General features: G+C 45.1%; 2 protein-coding genes across 2 annotated transcripts in view; one reads left to right on the top strand and one right to left on the bottom strand.

Annotated features, from left to right (window-relative positions):
- LOC142777469 (uncharacterized) overlaps positions 1-18,205 on the bottom strand; it is a 46,093-nt gene extending 27,888 nt beyond the window's left edge. The window contains exon 1 of the mRNA XM_075881919.1: positions 17,597-18,205. Within this exon, the coding sequence (XP_075738034.1) occupies positions 17,597-18,169 (573 nt within the window). The 5' untranslated portion in view covers positions 18,170-18,205. The remainder of the gene's footprint in view (positions 1-17,596) is intronic.
- LOC119180867 (uncharacterized) overlaps positions 1-18,665 on the top strand; it is a 127,702-nt gene that overhangs the window by 82,591 nt on the left and 26,446 nt on the right. The window lies entirely within an intron of this gene.

Raw genomic sequence — 18,665 nt, 5'->3', positions numbered from 1 at the left:
TCAATCTTCTCGATACTTTGTGGTGCTTCACTCTGCATCTACTTTGTTCGACTGTCAAAACCAAACTACAGATCGGCACTAGAGGGCATTTCATCTGACACTTGCAGAGACTTTTGTGAACATGCACATGAGTGCGGCATGTTCTATGTAGTTACATGTATGCTTTTAGGGTTGAAGATGTCAGCTTTTTTTTGCTGCGGCTGGTTGCTGTGGTATGGGTGGCACGACCTAGTCATACAATGTCGCCTTCGGCCGGGTTCCCTTAGTGTGTTGAAGTTGATTCCAGTTTGCTATAAATTTCAGGAAAAGCTATTCTTTAATGCCCTAGTTTCTGTGAAAATTGGTTTCAATTTATAAGGTTATGTGTGTCTAGTTTATTGAAATGTAAAGGGATAAAGTTATGGCAAATAATTTATGATCAAGCTACCAGCCAATGTGTTTTAAAGGTATTTTATACAATGAAACTACCATTCTCCGTGCCTAACGAGCTTTTCGGGTTTCATTGCTTATTCACCTATTTATGTAGTGCAATCACTTCAGTGTCATCGAGGTTTTCACTGTCTTGCTGCAATGTTGTAAAGGGGAGTAATGCTCAGTTGTAGCTGCATCAATTTTGAATGCATTTAATGCAACACTGGTCCTGTCGGTTATTTCTTCGTCATCAGTTGTAGTTCATGCTGTTTTTATCTTTTACCATGTTTTACCAACTAGTCCGACAAAACACTTCTGGAATGCAACGAGTGTTCGGAGTGAAAAAATTGGCTTGCAGCATAATTATGAACAATTATTTTATAAAAGTTATTCTCCACATACCTTGTTAAATGGGCACTTTCTTTTAGGTAATTCATAGTTTGTGTTTCTGATTGGTATATTGTTAAAAAATTTTTGATTTTTATTCTTGAATGCTACGGAACAAAGCTTCCAAAGTTGTGACCTCTACTAGTCAACAACATTATCTTTCGTAATCCAGTCTTCAGAAGTGCCACTGTTATTACCATTTTCGTTATATTTATTTTCAATGTGCAATAGGTGTGCGCAATAAATATTAAGTAAATTTCATTTCTCAAAGTATTACAATACTTGTTTTCGTTTGCATTTCTATATGGCAAACTTTTTGTGCGTTGCCAAGCATAAAAAACAATTAAAGATTCTGAAAGCTGCTTATAACTCATGTACGCTAACGAATGCTCATAGATCATTCTTCATAACTTCTGTTATCCATGAAAAAAAGTTTTATGGTTCCCTGCAAATTCTCTCTGATGGATATAAACATATACCCTCATAGATAAATGCCTGCAGAACCTCCCCGATAGATGCAAAAACATACTCCCATAACTGCCTGCGAAACCTCCCCTATGGAAGTAAACATTAACTCCCATAGCTGCCCGAGAAACCTCCTCGATGGAAGTAAATATAAACTCCCATAGCTGCCTGAGAAACCTCTCTCATGGACGTAAATGTAAACTCCCATACCTGCCTGAGAAACCTCTCTGATGGAAGTAAATATAAACTCCCATAGCTGCCCGAAAAACCTCCTCGATGGAAGTAAATATAAACTCCTATAGCTGCCCGAGAAACCTCCTCGATGGAAGTAAATATATAAATTCCCATAGCTGCCCGAGAAACCTCCTCGATGGAAGTAAATATAAACTCCTATAGCTGCCCGCGAAACCTCCTCGAAGGAAGTAAATATAAACTCTCATAGCTGCCTGAGAATCCTCTCTGATGGATGTATATATAAACTCTCATAGCTGCCTGAAAAACTTCCCAATGGAAGTAAACAATTACTCCCATAGCTGCCTAAGAATCCTCCTTGATGGATGTAAATATATACTCCCATAGCTGCCCAAAAAAACTCCCCGATGGATGTAAACGAAAATTCCCCTCAATTCATTGGAAAAACCTTCCTACAGGGGAGTAAAGGTTTTACTCCCTATGAACGGTGTTTTTAAACTCCATATCTGGGCATACGCTAGAGGACAATTCATTTACTTCCATCTTGGCTTATTTTCGTTTATAGTGTAGTGCACGCACGTTTGGAGAGACAGTAACTGTGCGAGACCACGTTGGCCCGCTAAAGCTACTGTCAGCGACAGCGCACCTAACCCTGACAGTCCTGTTAGTTTTCACCGGGGCCAGCTGTTTTAAAGCAAAGCTGGTACAACGATGCCGAAGATCACGTCATGCAACACCAGAATGGTGAGCATCTCGGTTCGGTGTTGCAGTGCCAGCGTGAATTACCAGCGTGAAGCTTTGTATACGGAACAAACGCGTTGATGTCTATGAGGTTCAACGCATTCTTTTCACTGACCAAAGCCGTCTTTTTGACGCCTACGGTTATAAGGATAGGAATGAATGAGTAGAGAGAGAGAAAGAGGCGTGAGGTGGTAAGCCAGAAAGCGAGGACATATGAGGGGATAGGAGAGATAGGAAAGATGGAAACACGGTCACAGGAGTCCTAGGACGGGGCACCACTTGCGAGGGCTCTTGTCGGCGTCAGGAGATGGCGTAGAGCAAGTCCAGTACGTCAGAGCTACACTGACACTAGCACCAGAGTTCCCTCTAGCGTATGTTTAGGGAATTTTATGACTACGCAATACTGCAGGCTAAAGGCATGTTCCATGATCCGCTAATCAACCCGGTCTTGTGCTTTCTACTGCCACGTTTTACCTGCAAACTTTTTAATCTCATCGTCTCGCCTAACTTTCTGTCTCTCCTTCGTGCGCTTGTTTTGTCTGGAAATTCAGTCAGTTACCCTTATCGACCAGTTACCCTTCAAGTCAGTTACCCTTCAAGTCGTCAGTCAGGAAGCAGAGGAAGACGAAGGCTTCCTGTGCGCCGTTAGAACATCAGACTTGAGCAAACGGCAGCGAGATGACGTAGAGATTTGTCCAATCATCGATCATTTAGAGGGCCAGGGCGCTATCATACCACGTCATTTATCCTGCTCGTTGACGTCGTTCTGCCTGCGAGACGGTGTGCTGTACAAGAAGAACGCTCGTTCGAACAAGCGTGCTTACCTCCTGGTGGTTCCTCGAGACTTGCGAGACGACGTCCTCTTCGCTTGCCATGACGAACCCACATCCGGTCATCGGGGCTACTGAAGGACACTTGCAAGAGTGAGCGAGAGGTACTATTGGCCAGGACGTTCAGCAAGTGTCAAGAAGTACGTCAAGAGCTATCGGGAATGTTAGCGCCGAAAGCAACCATCTGTTAAGCCAGCTGGTTTTCTTCAGCCCATCGGAGCACCCTGCACGCCGTTCGGACATGTCCGAACGGAATGTCCATGCCGTGCACGCCCTGCACGGCATGGACATTCTCGCGCCATTTCCCCTGTCTGCGGACAGCAACAAATGGGTGATCGCCGCGACCGACTATTTGACACGCTACGCTGAGACGCAGACGATCCCACGAGCCACGGCTTCTGAGGTAGTACAATTTTACATGCGCCACAACGTGTTACGACACGGTACTCCTTCCAGTGTAATAACGGACAGAGGGACGGCATTCACGGCGCAGCTTACGGACGAAGTTTTCAAACTGAGCAACACCAGACACCGAAGGACAACTGCGTACCACTCGCAAACCAACGGCGGACTTACCGAGCGACTGAATATGACCCTCGCAGACATGAACTCAATGTACATCGACGTACAGCACAAAACATGGGACCGAATCTTACCTTACGTGACCTTCGCGTATAATACTGCCGTGCAAGAGACCACGCAATTCACGCCATTTCGGCTTCTCTACGGCCGCGAAGTGCAGACCATGCTAGACTCCTTGCTATCGTGTCAAGACGAAGACGAGTTGGCAACTGACGCCGAAGAATTCGCAGAACGTGCTGAGGAAGCCGGGCAGGTCGCACGACTGCACATCGGCCAGCAATAGCAGGCAGACGCACGACGCTATAACACCCGCCACAGAGAAGTCTTTTACAACCCCGGAGATCAAGCTTGGGTGTCGCCGCCATGGCCTTAGTGAAAAGTTACCGAGCCGGTACTTTGGCCCATATAAAGTGTTACACCGCGTCAGTGACGTGAACTACGAAGTGGTTCCGGACTCAACACCCCATGCACGGAGCAGGACCCGACTGAGGCCGGACGTCGTTCATGTGTTGTGCATGAAACCATTTATTGCGCGTTGCTCGTAACTTTACCATACAGCGTTCTTTGTGTTTTTTGTTTCTTTTTGTGAACTTGCTTTCTCCTTTATTGCCGTTTCTTATATTGGCACGCTCCTCACTTTCTACTTTCACTTATTTCTTTTTCACGTGTTTATGTGGTAGCATCGTGGTGCTGCTATGTACTTTTCTTTCCTCTTTTTGGGATTTTTTTTCTTTTCGAAAGGGGGGATAATGCCACCAGCACATAGTGTGTCGACAGCAAGAGCGGCTCTCACTCTGGAGGAAAACGAAGATCGCGTGCTTCTTCTGTACTCGGGAGCCAGCCATGACTGACGCATCGTCCTAGAGATAGCTACCCGGTGGTTTAATAAATCCCCCAGAACTTCTGACTCATCGTGACAATATCTATCTGTATATAGATGTGTTAATTTTTCTTTACAAGGATAGGAGACGTAGTAGTCTCACCTTCCCCATGTCCTGGTAGGGAGCTACTCGGGCTTTCCTTCCACTACGGACCCCCTGGGGACCGCAACGGCCCAGCATCAGGTGATTGATGCGCACAAGACGGTTGCAAGCAGCCACGCGGAACCCATTGAAAATACGCGGACGTACTGAAGAACGGAGATTTCCAAGGTAGTTGCAGCCCCTGCCAATACTGCGTAGGCACTGGAATACGGCTTTATTTGCAGCCAGACGAGCATGATATATAATATACACATTTCAATTAGCCTCTTTTTTTTTCTTTTTTAGCTCATTCCCCGTCGTGGTGACAAAGGTTCGCTAAACTCACGGTCCAGCCGGCGCGCAGCAGCCACACATGTGGTGCACCGCCAAAGTGAACATTGGGACACGCGGGCTCCGTCATTTTACGCACCATCTGCATTTGTAGGGCGTCCATTGCGAGCACGAGCACGTTGAACTTAGCGGACTCGCTTCCTACCGAAATTCGCTGTACCCACCCATAGAAATCGCCAGCCGTTCACGAAATGTGTATGGTGACATCCGGGGAAAAGAAACTATATACGTGCATTTGCCTTTTTTTGTAACAAAGAAAGGTGGAAGAAACGTAATAAACTGCTTTCGATGTCAAAATCATTACTAACCTCATGATATCGCTTGTCCTGTACCCTTATTTTGTGTTCTTAATTTGTGCGCTGCCCCACTATGAATAAGTTCGAACTCATTCACCGCTCACTTCTACTACCCCTTGCGGTACTTCACCTGAACACTGCGCACGTATGTCAAGTTTCGCGCGTCGGAAAATGTGTTAGCTGTTAAACTGTAGCGTCGCGTCAAGAGATGTGCGCAGCTTACACTAACGGCAGAAAGTTGGAACTAAGAAAGCAGCAATGCTTTGATCCAGCTTCTAAGTTTTTGATAGCAATTCCGAGCTTTTGCTAGATATGTGCATGCTGGTCATGTGACTGGTCACATGCCTAGGTAGTCACACATCTATATAGTTGTTACATTGTTTTGGGGGAACATGCTACGTGAATATAGTCGCGTGATTCTGGCGCGAACATGTCGCATTCAGAGTTCTTGTCTGGTTAGAATGTCAGCACGTCAATTAACTAGTTACGTGGTTGGTTATAGCTTTGGGGAGGAGCATGTACTTCGGCTATATTTGTTTTGGTGGGACCGTGTCACGTGAGTAGTTAAGGCGTGGTTCCGCCGGGAACATGTCATATGACTAGTGGTTACGGTATGTCACAAGATTTGATCAACAGGACTGGTAGCTACGTGACGTTTGGTTCCATGACTAGTTCTTACGTGGTCACATAGGTGGTTTCCAAGCTGAGCAAGGAAAGTACAGCTCGCCGGGCGGTTTCTACGCAACTCGAGGTGAAGTCATAGCTATGTGCAGTTTCTTATCGAGGCGACATCTGGATTTGCCAAGCCACAATAGCTCTGTTCTTAAACAGAGACAAAGAGACGTAAATAGTACACTCGCTTGTCCTGTCTACGCCTATTTTTCATTTTGCCATATTATTTTACGCACTCCTCTTCATAATACTGCATGTTCGCATATATATAACATCCCGAATCTAGCATGCAATACCAGCTTCAGCAATTCAAGCATTCAAACCTTACGCGGAAGAATGGTCACCGAGTCACATTATGATGAATTTCTGGACATATCTGGAGTTGCAGGCGACGCCCTTCCTGAGGCTGAAGCCAGAAGATCTATGAAAAACGCCCTCGAGGACGTGAAAGGACCATGCCTACGAAGTGACATGAAATCTTAGTAGAGATCGCTCTCGCAACTTAGTGCAATGTTCACTGGTATAAACCCGATATCTATACAGGCATCCAAGGCAAACAAATCGTGAAATAGCTTTTACAGCAGCATCTCTATGCTGGGGGTATACAGTGCGTTGTCGTCATCAAGAATGGGCATGCACTCTCTTCACCTTCTTTTCTATCTTCTTTCTCTTCTTCTTTGCTGCCAGAACATGTGTGACAGTTTTGTCATGCGTGCTGCAATAACTCCATTCACGAGAGAACGAGTTTAGAGAAACAAAAATAAAGCGAAAGAAGGACAAAGAGAAATCTCTGGCGAAGGGACAACGCGGCAGTCTCCATGCTCCATGGGAATCGATGTAACGCGAAGCAGCCAGCAAGAAACAAATCTTGTACATACCATGTACGCCATGATGTGCTTGTTAGGGCCCGTCGTTTGCGTTTGTGATACAATCACGTCACGCAGTACTGATTTTTTGTGTATATATTAGGTTAGCGAACTGGCCGCGAGCGCACCATGAGCGTGCCGTGTATTACAAGCCGTACATGACACGCATATCTTGCTTTTCATCTTACCGCTTCTCACTTATGTTTGTCATAGTCACGTCACCCAGTACCACTGTGGCGTATATCGAGCTAGAGAAACGGCTGCGAGAGCATGATGAGCGTGACATGTAATACAGGTCGTATATCACGTGCATGTGATGATTTCAATCTTAGAACCTGTCATGCATAGCTGCCCAAGTCGCGTCGAGCGAAGCTTTTCGCAACTTTCACAGATGGTGGCGCCGCCATGCGGCAGCCGTCATAGCTGCCGTTTGGTAGATGCCCGCGCATCCAGCCAATGCGAGCGTTCAGTCGGCCTCACTTTGGTGGTTCGCTGGTGCTTCATATTTATTCGCTGGCAATTTTTACTACGTTTATTCTTAATTCGGTAGTGAACTACCGAAATCGTACAGGTGCTGCGAGTTGTGGTAGTGATGATTTACTATTTATTGTTAACTCAATGTGAGCTACAGGTAGAAGAATCACGAAATGTGTTGGGTGCCACCGTGCACACAGCATACTGTCAAGGGCAAGGTTTCCTGTTTGGCACGAGCAATAAATTAACCCTGCAAGAGAGGTAGAGAGAAAAATATTTGTACTCGCGGCGTTTCAGTAGAAGCATAAGCGCGCGCAGGGTGCTCCTTCAAGTGGGTGCCAAAGCTCGTCGAAATGCCCCACATCTTTATTATCTCATTTTATGTGGAACACATTCTGAGGTTACTGTCTGCCCCCATTCATGCGCACGCGTGTGAGTAGAAATGTATAATCACTTCTCAACAAATGTTTTTTTACTGTTGGATTTTAAGTTTATTTTGCACTCATCGCACATTTTTATTTGCTTATCACCGGATCTCGCTGTCGTGGTGTTACGCAACAATTTAAAGATGGGATTAGGACTGCAGGTGGCTCGGTCGTGCCGTCAGGCATTGGCAAGGCGAGGGGTTGACGTAGAGACCAGGAACGGAGTTCCAGTTTGAGACGACCAGCACTCTCCACCGAATGTGAGAATACTTTTAGAGGCCCAGGTAAGGCAACCCTATCGGAAAAAAACGAATGGTGGCATGGTGTAAACCACCACCCACCATTATAGTGGATTAATGTAGTGGGTGAATGGTGGGAAACGCCCACCATGGCGCATGGTGGGTATGGTGGGTGCTGCAGTGCAAGCAACACTTGAGCGCGAAAGGACGTTAGAATCACCGTGACGAGCTGCCACAAAAAATAAAAAAGAATCCTATAAGAACGGTATAAAAAACACCCGTCCCGTAAAAAAATACAAGGCGCCATGGAGGATCGAACGTGAAACCTGCGGATTCCCATTCAAAGACGCTAACCACTGCGCCGCACCATTTTTTTTGCTTTACTGCCTGTTTATAGGCGCATACATCAAACCACAAGCAGAACAAAAACAAGCAGTAACAGTCTAACAGAAATTTAAAATTCCCTAAGTGCTGCCAAGGGCTCCACCCTCGACAACCACTCAGGTAAAATCTCCTGAGTTTTCTGCAGTTCAACATACTTGGCCATACATTCACGGAGATACATTCGTGCAGGCCGTGCATCCTGATCGCGATAGATCCTGAGAAATACATCCTGACCGCCATACGGGCCCACCATAAACAGTGAAGTCCACATAGCATAATCAAATCAGAAGGGATTCCCTCTTCGTCCACCATGGGCAGAAATCTTATACCACAAGAATTTAAAGGTAATTCTTTCTGTAACGTCCTTTGAAGTACATCCCAAAAATATACTCCCTCCCAACAATGTAAGAAAACATGGTCAATATGTTCCGGTTTTTTACAGATAAGGAAATTTGTCCCCCAAGGTAAGTAAAAACCACGTTCTGCTTGAAATGTCCTGACTGATTATAAACCTGTGTGCAGCTTGAAAAAGAAAGACTTCGCGCCAGGAGCCACTTGCATTCTCTTCACTCGTTTAAGCACATCTTTCCCTTCACCTCCAGCGTACATGGCACGGTACAGCGGTTCAGGTAAAACAAAATCGCATACATCTTTGTAGAACTTCTTTCGAGTCACTGAAAACAAATATTCATTGGAAAATCTAACAGATAAAAACCGTACACTTAGAATAACCTCTCTAAGATACCCACGCACAGCACCGGTCATGTCATTCGTGCTAACCACATATCCAGGTAAAGCCCGCATCAGTCTCAATTGGCACACTGCACGTAAGAAAGGGTCCCTTGTGTAGCAAAAAAAAAGAACCTATTTACGACTTGGCGTATGAAAAGATGTGTTAAACCAAGCCCTCCGTGTGTCACTTTTCGAAACAGATTAGTTCGACTGCATCTCTCCCAGTTCGAAGCCCACACGAACACTGCGAAGATGGGATGGAACTTCTGTATGTTTGCCCTTGAACAATGCAGTACTTGCATCATATAACAAAGTATTGAGGCAAAGAAAAGATTACAGACAGTCGCCCTAGCAAACACTGACAGATGATTACCGTTGCATCTATAAGCTTTCGTCCGGATTTCTTTCGCTTGTTCTTGCCAGTAGTTCTCATTATTTTTATAAAATTCCAGTGGCACTCCTAGGTACTTGACAGGTGTGGTCACCCATTTAACCTTGGCAACATAGTCTGGTTTTGACGACCCCTCTCCATGCCAAAAACCCAGACACTTTCCCCAGTTTACTAGACTGCCAGTTGCCTTGCCGACCCTTTTAACCACACTGATGGTAGTGGTAAAACTATCTTGATCGGTACAACAAACAGCCACATTGTCGGCATATGCCAAAATTTTAACTTCGAATTCTTGTAATCTAAAGCCACGAATGCAACTGTTTTGAGCTATTACTAAGCACAACGATTCTATATATAAACTGAAAAGTAGGGGACTCAGCAGACAGGCCTGTCCGACAGAACGCTTTATGTTAATTGTATCTCCTAGCGTCTTATTGATTACCAGTCGGGTTGTGCAGTTCCGGTATGCAATAGATACTCCATCTCTTATTACAAAACCAACGTTGGCATGATCAAGAATGGCAAGCAGAAGGTTGTGGGAAACACAATCAAAAGCTTTCACGAGATTAATCTGTAGAATGGCTACCCCTACTTGATTGGCATCGCTACACTCGAGCACGCAGCGTATCTTGTGTATATTAGTCACAATGGAGCGTCCCATAATCCCGCATGTTTGGTGAGGCCCTACCAATTCTTTGATTACTCCTTGAAGTCGCCATGCTAGTACTTTCATTAAAATTTTGTAATCACAATTAGTTAGTGATATTGGTCTATACGAAGAAACTAATTTTAACTTCTCCGAGTGTTCCGTCTTAGGTATCAAAACTGTATGTGCTTCACTAAAGAACCTAGGCAGGCCATTAAGTTTATAAGCTGGATTGAAGACATCTGCAAGTACTTGGGATAATTCATTTTTTAACTCCTTATAAAACGAAGCACTAAGCCCGTCCGGCCCTGGAGATTTGCCAGGATTCATTTTATCTATAGCCCTTTCAACTTCCGTTGGCGTTAGAGATAGCTCTAAAGCTGATTTTGTGTTATCTGACAACTTCGCCATTCTGCTAAGGAACTCCTGCTTAAATGCCTCTGAATCAATGAGCGTGGTAGCGAAGAGTCCTTCGTAGTGTTTGCCAAACGCTCGTCCTATGCTCTCATTGTCTGAACCTTTGATACCGTTGACTTCAATGGCATCTATATGATTTCGTCTGGCATGACTCTTCTCTAATCCAATCGCTCGCTTCGTCGGGCGATCATCCACAGTCTTTGTTGTTGCTCTGGCTCGCACTAGCGCTCCGCGATAGCGTTCCGCCTCATATACCTCTATCCTCTGTTTGATACTCGGCAAATCATCACCATATACTCCAGGTTTTTCACATTCAAGAGCTGTTAGTCTATCAAGTGTTCGTCTAAGCTCTTTCTCATTCTTCTTAGATTCAAAAGATAGAACGCTAGATCTCTCTATTGCTTTTATTTTGATTCGCTGCTTGAAGAGCTCCCATTCTTCTCCTATTTTGTCATTACACTCTAAGTTAATATTACTTATTTCTTTAATAACTGATGCGCTAAACGACTCATCCCTTAAGAGTTTACAGTTCATTTTTCACTGTTCCCAAGAAAAGGCGTTAATTTCTTTTTTTGACCCGATATTGCATTTTACAAGACAGTGATCGGAAAGGAAACTGGAACAACATTATAACTGCTACACTGGGATATCGCATCTGCAGTAAGGTAAAGTCGATCCAATCGGGCATTACTTGTACCTTGAAAGTGGGTATACTTCACATCTCGGGAGCTATGCAAACACTCCGCTACATCTACTATTTTGTGTTCAATAATCACCTGTGCCAGGACATCACTGCTTCTATCTTTAACGTTGCGCCTGCTTGAGCTGTCACTTTCATTCAAGACACAGTTGAAATCACCCACAAATAAGAGTTTCCTACCGGTACACATATGTTGTCGTAAATTGGAAAAAAAGTCGATCTTTTCTGGCCAATAGTTGGAGCATAAACACATATAATGGCCATTCAGTGTCACAATAAACAATATTACACCATACTACTTAGCCTGAAGAGCAAGAAAAGATATTTTCCATGACTAATCCTGGCAGTTTTCTAACAAAAAGAACACATCCCTCTGATGTGCCTATGGCCCCGCCGCGGTGGTCTAGTGGCTAAGGTACTCGGCTGCTGGCCCGCAGGTCGCGGGATCAAATCCCGGCTGCGGCGGCTGCATTTCCGATGGAGGCGGAAATGTTGTAGGCCCGTGTGCTCAGATTTGGGCGCACGTTAAAGAACCCCAGGTGGTCAAAATTTCCGGAGCCCTCCACTACGGCGTCTCGCATAATCATATGGTGGTTTTGGGACGTTAAACCCCACAAATCAATCAATCAATCTGATGTGCCTATGACCTGGCTCACAGTGGCAAAACACCGTGATGTAAACTTAAGCACCATGCTCCCAGTCTCCTCCTCGTCTTCAACTTTCGTCTCCTGCACTGCAAGCACATCCAGACTTTCTTCCAATAACAACCGGTAGACTTGGCTTAATTTTGCTTCTTCTTTGAAACGAAGCCTCTATTATTCAGCGTGGCGAAGCTAAATGATACTTGAGGCGCCATTACAACCATGTGGAGGAGTTAGGCCCGGAGCATGGCGCTTACCTTGCACGTCTAGCGCTACGCTAGACGCCTCCAGGACCGGCCGACCGCCCGGTTTCACGGCAAGGTAGAATTGAATTGTTCTCAGCTTTCTTGTCCGTGGTGCCACCAGCTCTTGCTCTCATGCTGGTGCGTCTGCCAGTCTGCGTCTTTGCCGGTGGTTCTTCCACGCTACTTGCACTGTTCTTGTCTCCCGTCTTCACAGGTTCTTCCAATGGTCTTTTATTGGATGGAACGTTACCGCTGGGCCAAGAGACGCGGCTGGCGTTACACGTATTTCCGTCTATCTTCATGTCGAAACCAACGCTGCAGGAGGCACCATCGACAACTTGGCCTTGTTCCGACGCATGGGCAGACGCTCCGGCTACTTCACAGCCTGCGTCTGTCACTGCTTTGTCAGTTGTCTCGGTCGATACAGCTGCAGCACCTGGTCGAGTGTCCACAGGTGCCGGTGTAGATTCGTCTACTGATGTTGCAGATGTGCAGTTCAAATTTTCTGCAACTTGATCTCCGCAACCTTCAGCCGCGTCCTCTGCTTCTCTCACGTCCATAATGTGTTCTGACGCATCTTCGGCCTCCGCTGACGCGGTCACTGCGGCGTACAAACGGACGCATTCCGCGTCCCCAAGCCCGAAACGCCGGCAGCGAGAGCACCGAGACACCTTACACTCGTGACGCACATGTCCTGTTCCGCTGCAACGCAGGCATTGCATAGGCCGACCGGGGGCTACCACTAAGGCTAATTCACCGGCGAGTCGTATCTGATGAGGCAGGTCCTCGACTTTCATACCGCTTTTCAGCTTAATGAAAACAGTGCGGGTCGTCGAATTCTTCTCATTTACTCCTTCCACACGTGAGCGTTCCCGGGTCACTTCTGTAACTTTCCCGAACGCTGCCAACGCCGTGCGGACATCTTCGTCCGAAACGCCGTGTAACAGCCAGTGAAGCCGCAGCCTCACCTTCTGCTCCTGAGGGTCAATAACGAGGCAGCGGCGTCCCTTGACCTGGAGTTCTTTCAGTTCAGTCAACCTCTTCGTCGCCTCCTGGCTGTTAAAGGTGATGGCCCACACATGGTTGATCTGGTAGGCGCCCAATGCAATTACGTCGAGAAGCAGTCGTTCCTAGTTCAGGGCGTCTCGGAAATCTTCGACCTTGAAAGGCCTCACTCGAATATCACCGTGCAAAAACAGTGTGTTCAAAACAATACATCCTGTTGGCAGATTCGGCAAGATGATCTCAAAATCTTTGTCACTTTCGTCTGTAATCCTGTTTCCGTGGCCACCAAGGACCGCCTTTGCCGCTCCGAGGGAGGCCATTATTCCTGCGTCCGACGCGTGCGAGTGCCGGCGAAAGAATGCACTGCGCCACACCAACATGACGTTGATTGTGTGTTAAATACTTAGTTGGCATACAAACTTACGGTGCAAATTAAGTTATGTTTGTCGTGTACACAACATAGACAAGCTCAATACCTGCTACTAAAAATTGCACATTGTTTATTTATTTATTTATTTATTTAACATACCTTACAGGCTCTCGTTAGAGCGTAGGGTAAGGGGGGCTTACAGAAAAAAAGAAAGAAAAATGAGAACGTATACAGTTCAAATATACAAATAAATGCAACATAACAGCGACACTAATCACAGTAATACTTAAGGCCCACACATGGGCCTTAAGTCTCCAAGTGTATGCACCTCCATACAAATGTCTATGAAATGATGCTAGATGTAATGAGAGAGTCGTTTCTCGCGGAACGCGTTGTTGTTAGTGACTGAAACTATCTCGTCGGGAAGATCATTTCACAGTGAGATTGCCTGTGGCAAAGCAGATAAGTTGAACGCGTGTGTTCTGCCAAAAATACGCTTAAAGCTGCGCTGATTTCGCATGCGTACAGACATGCGATCCGGTGTGTGTAGAGAGAAAGCGAATTGATTTCTGCTAATAATGTACTTGTGAAACAATACAAGGAGGGCTATCTTGCGGCGGATATCCAATGGTTGTAAACCGATCTCGTGTTTAATTTGAGATACACTGCTGTGACATTGGTAGTACTGAGTGATGAAGCGGGCTGCCCTGTTTTGAATGGCTTCGATCATCTGTATTGAATAGTTTTGATAAGGTGACCAAACTGGTGAGGCATATTCTAACTGTGGGCGTACGAATGGTAAATAGGCTAATTTGCGGACGCTCGATGTGGAGCAATGGAGATTTAGACGTAAATAACCTAGTGTTTTGGATGCCTTGGAACAAATGGAAGTTATGTGGTAAGACCATGAAAGTTTAGAGTCAATAATTACCCCTAGATATTTGTATGATGTGGTTCGAGATAGTTCACTATTTTTAATTTTGTATGAAAAAGTGGAAATCGAGGTTTTTCGGGAAACCGACATAATTTTACATTTTGAAGTGTTCAAGCTCATTAACCGCTTATTACACCAACTGCAAACGAGGTCTAGGTCACCTTGAAGGGCCTGATGATTAGAGGGAGATGTTATGGTTCGATAAATGACACAGTCGTCTGCAAACAGGCGTATACGGGATGAAATGTTAATCGGCAGATCGTTGATGAAGATTAAAAAGAGTAGAGGACCAAGGACGCTACCCTGCGGCACTCCTGAAGTGACTTCTGCGATATCTGAATGAGAATCATTTGCAAATGTGAGCTGTTCACGAAATGAAAGAAAATTTTGAAGCCATGATAGCGTTAAGCAGTCCAATTTAGAGAGGACAGTTTGGAAATCAGACGGCAATGGGCGACACGGTCAAAGGCATTCGAAAAATCGAGGAAAGCGCAATCTCTCTGTGTGTTCATGTCTAGGTTAGTCTGTAGATCTGTCGTGAATTCAAGTAGTTGTGTATCGCAAGAGAAACCTTTCCTAAAGCCATGTTGGGTGGAACTAAAAAAATTGTTTGATTCAAGATGACTGTAAATGTGAGAAGCAATGATATGTTCAAGTAATTTACAGCTGATAGAGGTTAACGAGATGGGACGATAATTTTCAACCTGATCTTTACATCCTGCTTTAAATATGGGAATAACTTCTGCGACTTTCCAGTCCCTAGGAAGCTGACCGGTACACAAAGACTGTCTGAAAATGTGAAATAATATTTGAGAGGACATGGGAATTGTATTTTTTAGTATCTTTGAATTGATATTATCTAGACCACTAGAAGTAGAAACTTTGAGGTTGCTGATTAGTTTAGTGATGCCCTCAATGTTAATATCTATGGGTGCCATGAAAGGGTAATCAACTTCCGGAAACTCAGGAATGCTAGAATGATCTTCCCGTGTGAAAACAGAAGAAAAAAATGTGTTAAATGCAATCGCACACTGGTCTCTTGGGAGAGGTAATTGATTTTTGCCTTTCAAAGTAATATCTGTCACAGCAGAAGCAGGTGATAATTGTTGCCAAAATTTTCTGGGATTGCATTTTAATAATGATGGTAGGTCATGTATAAAATACTTGAGTTAAGCAGTGAATAACGCCAAAGTATAACTTTTAAGACATTCCTTATATGAATTCCAAGCAGAGGCACTGCAAGCGTGCATCGCGGTCCTATACAGCCTTTTTTTTCGATTTCTCAAAGTTCGCAAATATTTCTTAAACCATGGGTTTCTTTTATCATTAAATATGGCAATTTCAGGGACGTATTTGTCGACTAATAAGGTAATCTCCTCTCTAAACAATGACCAATTATCGTCGACGGTACGACTTGACAATGAGGGCAAGAATGTGCTGTGATAGAATTCTTCCAAGTCAGAATTCATACAACTATAATTGGCCTTACTGTAGTCTCTAATCACTTTTGTAGTTTTACCCGCAACTTTGAGAGGAATGTTAATTGATAATTGAATGAGCTTATGGTCACTAAACCCTTCAAAGCAAGAGATTTCACCTACATTATCAGGATCTGAGGTAAGTAATAAATCCAAAATATTATTGCCCCGTGTTGGCTGGTTGATTATTTGAGCGAAACTAAAATCAAGGGCAAAATTCACAAAGTCGAGAGACATTTTTGAAGTGGATGAACAATTGATCCAATCAATTTGTGGTAAATTGAAGTCACCAAACAGATAGACATTATTAGTGCGGCATTTCGCAATAGCTGATGTGGTGCTGCTGCGAAGTTGATCTATAAATGATGGTTCAGAATCGGGAGGACGGTAACCTACGCCTACTAGTATTTTAGTGGCACAAATCGTGCACGTGACCCAGACAATTTCTAAGTTTGAGTTTGTATCGATGACAAAAGTAGGTATAGATTTTTTTATAACAATAAGGACACCTCCCCCACGTTTGCTTTGACGATCACGTCGGAAGACGTTATAATCGGCATTCCCGTGAAGAATTTCACTGTCATCAACATCCTGAGTAAGCCACGTTTCAGTGAGCAGGAGGACATCAGTTAGGCTATCTTCTAAGAATGAACAAATGAGATCACGCTTGTGCAGTAAACTGCGAATGTCAGTAAAGGAAACACATACAGCCGGTGCAGATTTACTCGGAATTTCTCTAGAGACATGCGCACGCCTATGTCTCGGCTATCTAGGAGACAGCTTGACAGCGTGAGTAGCACTATCATATATGTACGTTTTAGCGCCCATGCGCAGACGATCAACGACGAGCTTGTAGGGCTTGTTTTCACTTTTGGCAAATTCGATTAGCTTTCTTCTGGCTTGTAGCGTGGGTAAAAAGAAATCTTCGCGTACTGAAAATGTCGATCCCTTTAGTTTATGAGCTGAAGCAAGAACGCTCTGCTTATCTTTGAAAAAAGCAAATTTTGCTATTATTGGCCGGCATCTGCCAACAGTAAAGCGAGCAAGTCTGTGAACTCGTTCAATTGCGCGGCACTTGTATTCTTCTGTAGTTTCTCCGAGCAAAATTTAATCACCTTCTGCTCAGATGCATTCCAGTCCTCGTTTTCATCATCTTCTATTCCAAAAAATAGCAAGTTACAGCGCCTGAGTTTGTTTTCCGTGTCATCACATCGGGATGTGATTTCCACGAGTTTCTTAGAGATGGAGGACATAGCGGAACTCGAAGTGGCATCTGTGGTATATGAGGAGTGTAGACTACCTTCCAGCTTCGACACCCTCTCTGAAAGAAGCTTTACCTCAACGTTCGTGTTTATATGGCCTTGTTTTATGCCCCTGACCTCCTCAAGTAAGGCAGTTTGAGTAGCTTCAATTCGACGCACTGTTTCGAGTACTGCACCATCCGATTTGGGCTCAAATGTAGGAGAACTGGTATTACCTTCGAGTACTGACACTCTCTCCGATATGCCTTTCAAATCAGCTTCTATGCGCTGTACAGTCGACAAAACACTACACAACATATTTTCCATTTTGGCTCCAGGCCCGGGATTTAACTCGACGTCACCCGACAACACAAGCAACAACCCTAAGTACGCTGAGTGCACATTTGACAGGCAAGATAACACTCGTTTCATAGCACTGCAAAGTTCAGGTGGGCACGACAACGCAACAAGAAAGTAGTCATTGCTTTTGCAACATGAAGCATATGCGAAATAGCTAACCTGGAAAAGCAGCATATTTGAGTGCGCCGTTTTCGCTGCGGTGCCGTGCCCAAGGAAGGTTGGTCTCGGTGGGCGTATATAAGTGTTCGCCGCGGTGCACATCCCAATGGACGCGTCACTGTACGACCAGGGTTGCTTGGCGAGGCTCGCGTTGTCGAATGAACTTGGCTGCACGGGTAGATCCAATGCTGCAGGCGCCAGTAGATCCATTCCGCTATTAATCCAAGCATTTGAAGTCGAAGCCAAGTTGAAGCAGGGCAGGACACAGGAGAGCATCGCCTGGAATAGCAGCATAGTTGAGTGCACCGTTTTCGCTGCGGTGCCGTGCCCAAGGAAGGTTGGTCTCGGTGGGCGTATATATGTGTTCGCTGCGGTGCACATCCCAATGGACGCGTCACTGTACGACCAGGGTTGCTTGGCGAGGCTCGCGTTGTCGAATGAACTTGGCTGCACGGGTAGATCCAATGCTGCAGGCGCCAGTAGATCCATTCGGCTATTAATCCAAGCATTTGAAGTCGAAGCCAAGTTGAAGCAGGGCAGGACACAGGAGAGCATCGCCTGGAAAAGCAGCATATTTGAGTGCGCCGTTTTCGCTGCGGTGCCGTGCCCCAAGCAACTGCGGCCTGTAATAAACACACGCAACGGCGGCCTGTAACGATTGCCACTATGTTAATGGCACTAGTGCTATTTTTTTTTACAATTCACAACTTCAAGAAAAAAAAAACCAAGTGGACTGGGGAGCAGCAACAGTTTACCTGCGGGGTCTGCCAAGTTTATTATCCGTTTCGCGCTCGTTCTAAAGGGCAACATCTGCTCACGCTTTATGACGCTTCTAGACTCATTCCATAAATACGCCCACCTAATTTATTTGATTGAGTATTGGGATGCTTTTCGCGCAATGTAGAGGGCGGTCGCGCCAGCGCAATGCTGTAGCTCTTTCGCTAAAGCAACAATTACATAACGGCTTGGCTAAAACGAATGCAGTGTGCCGGAAACATTACGCTATCATATTGGTTCACCAAGCATACGAATTGCCACGTCTGAGGTCTCGTACAAAAGCTATAGAAGT

The sequence above is a fragment of the Rhipicephalus microplus genome, chromosome X, assembly GCF_043290135.1.
Source record: "Rhipicephalus microplus isolate Deutch F79 chromosome X, USDA_Rmic, whole genome shotgun sequence".
NCBI classification, from domain to species: Eukaryota; Metazoa; Arthropoda; class Arachnida; order Ixodida; family Ixodidae; genus Rhipicephalus; species Rhipicephalus microplus.
Note: the sequence above shows the minus strand (reverse complement) of the source record. Positions and strands in the feature narration are given on the sequence as shown.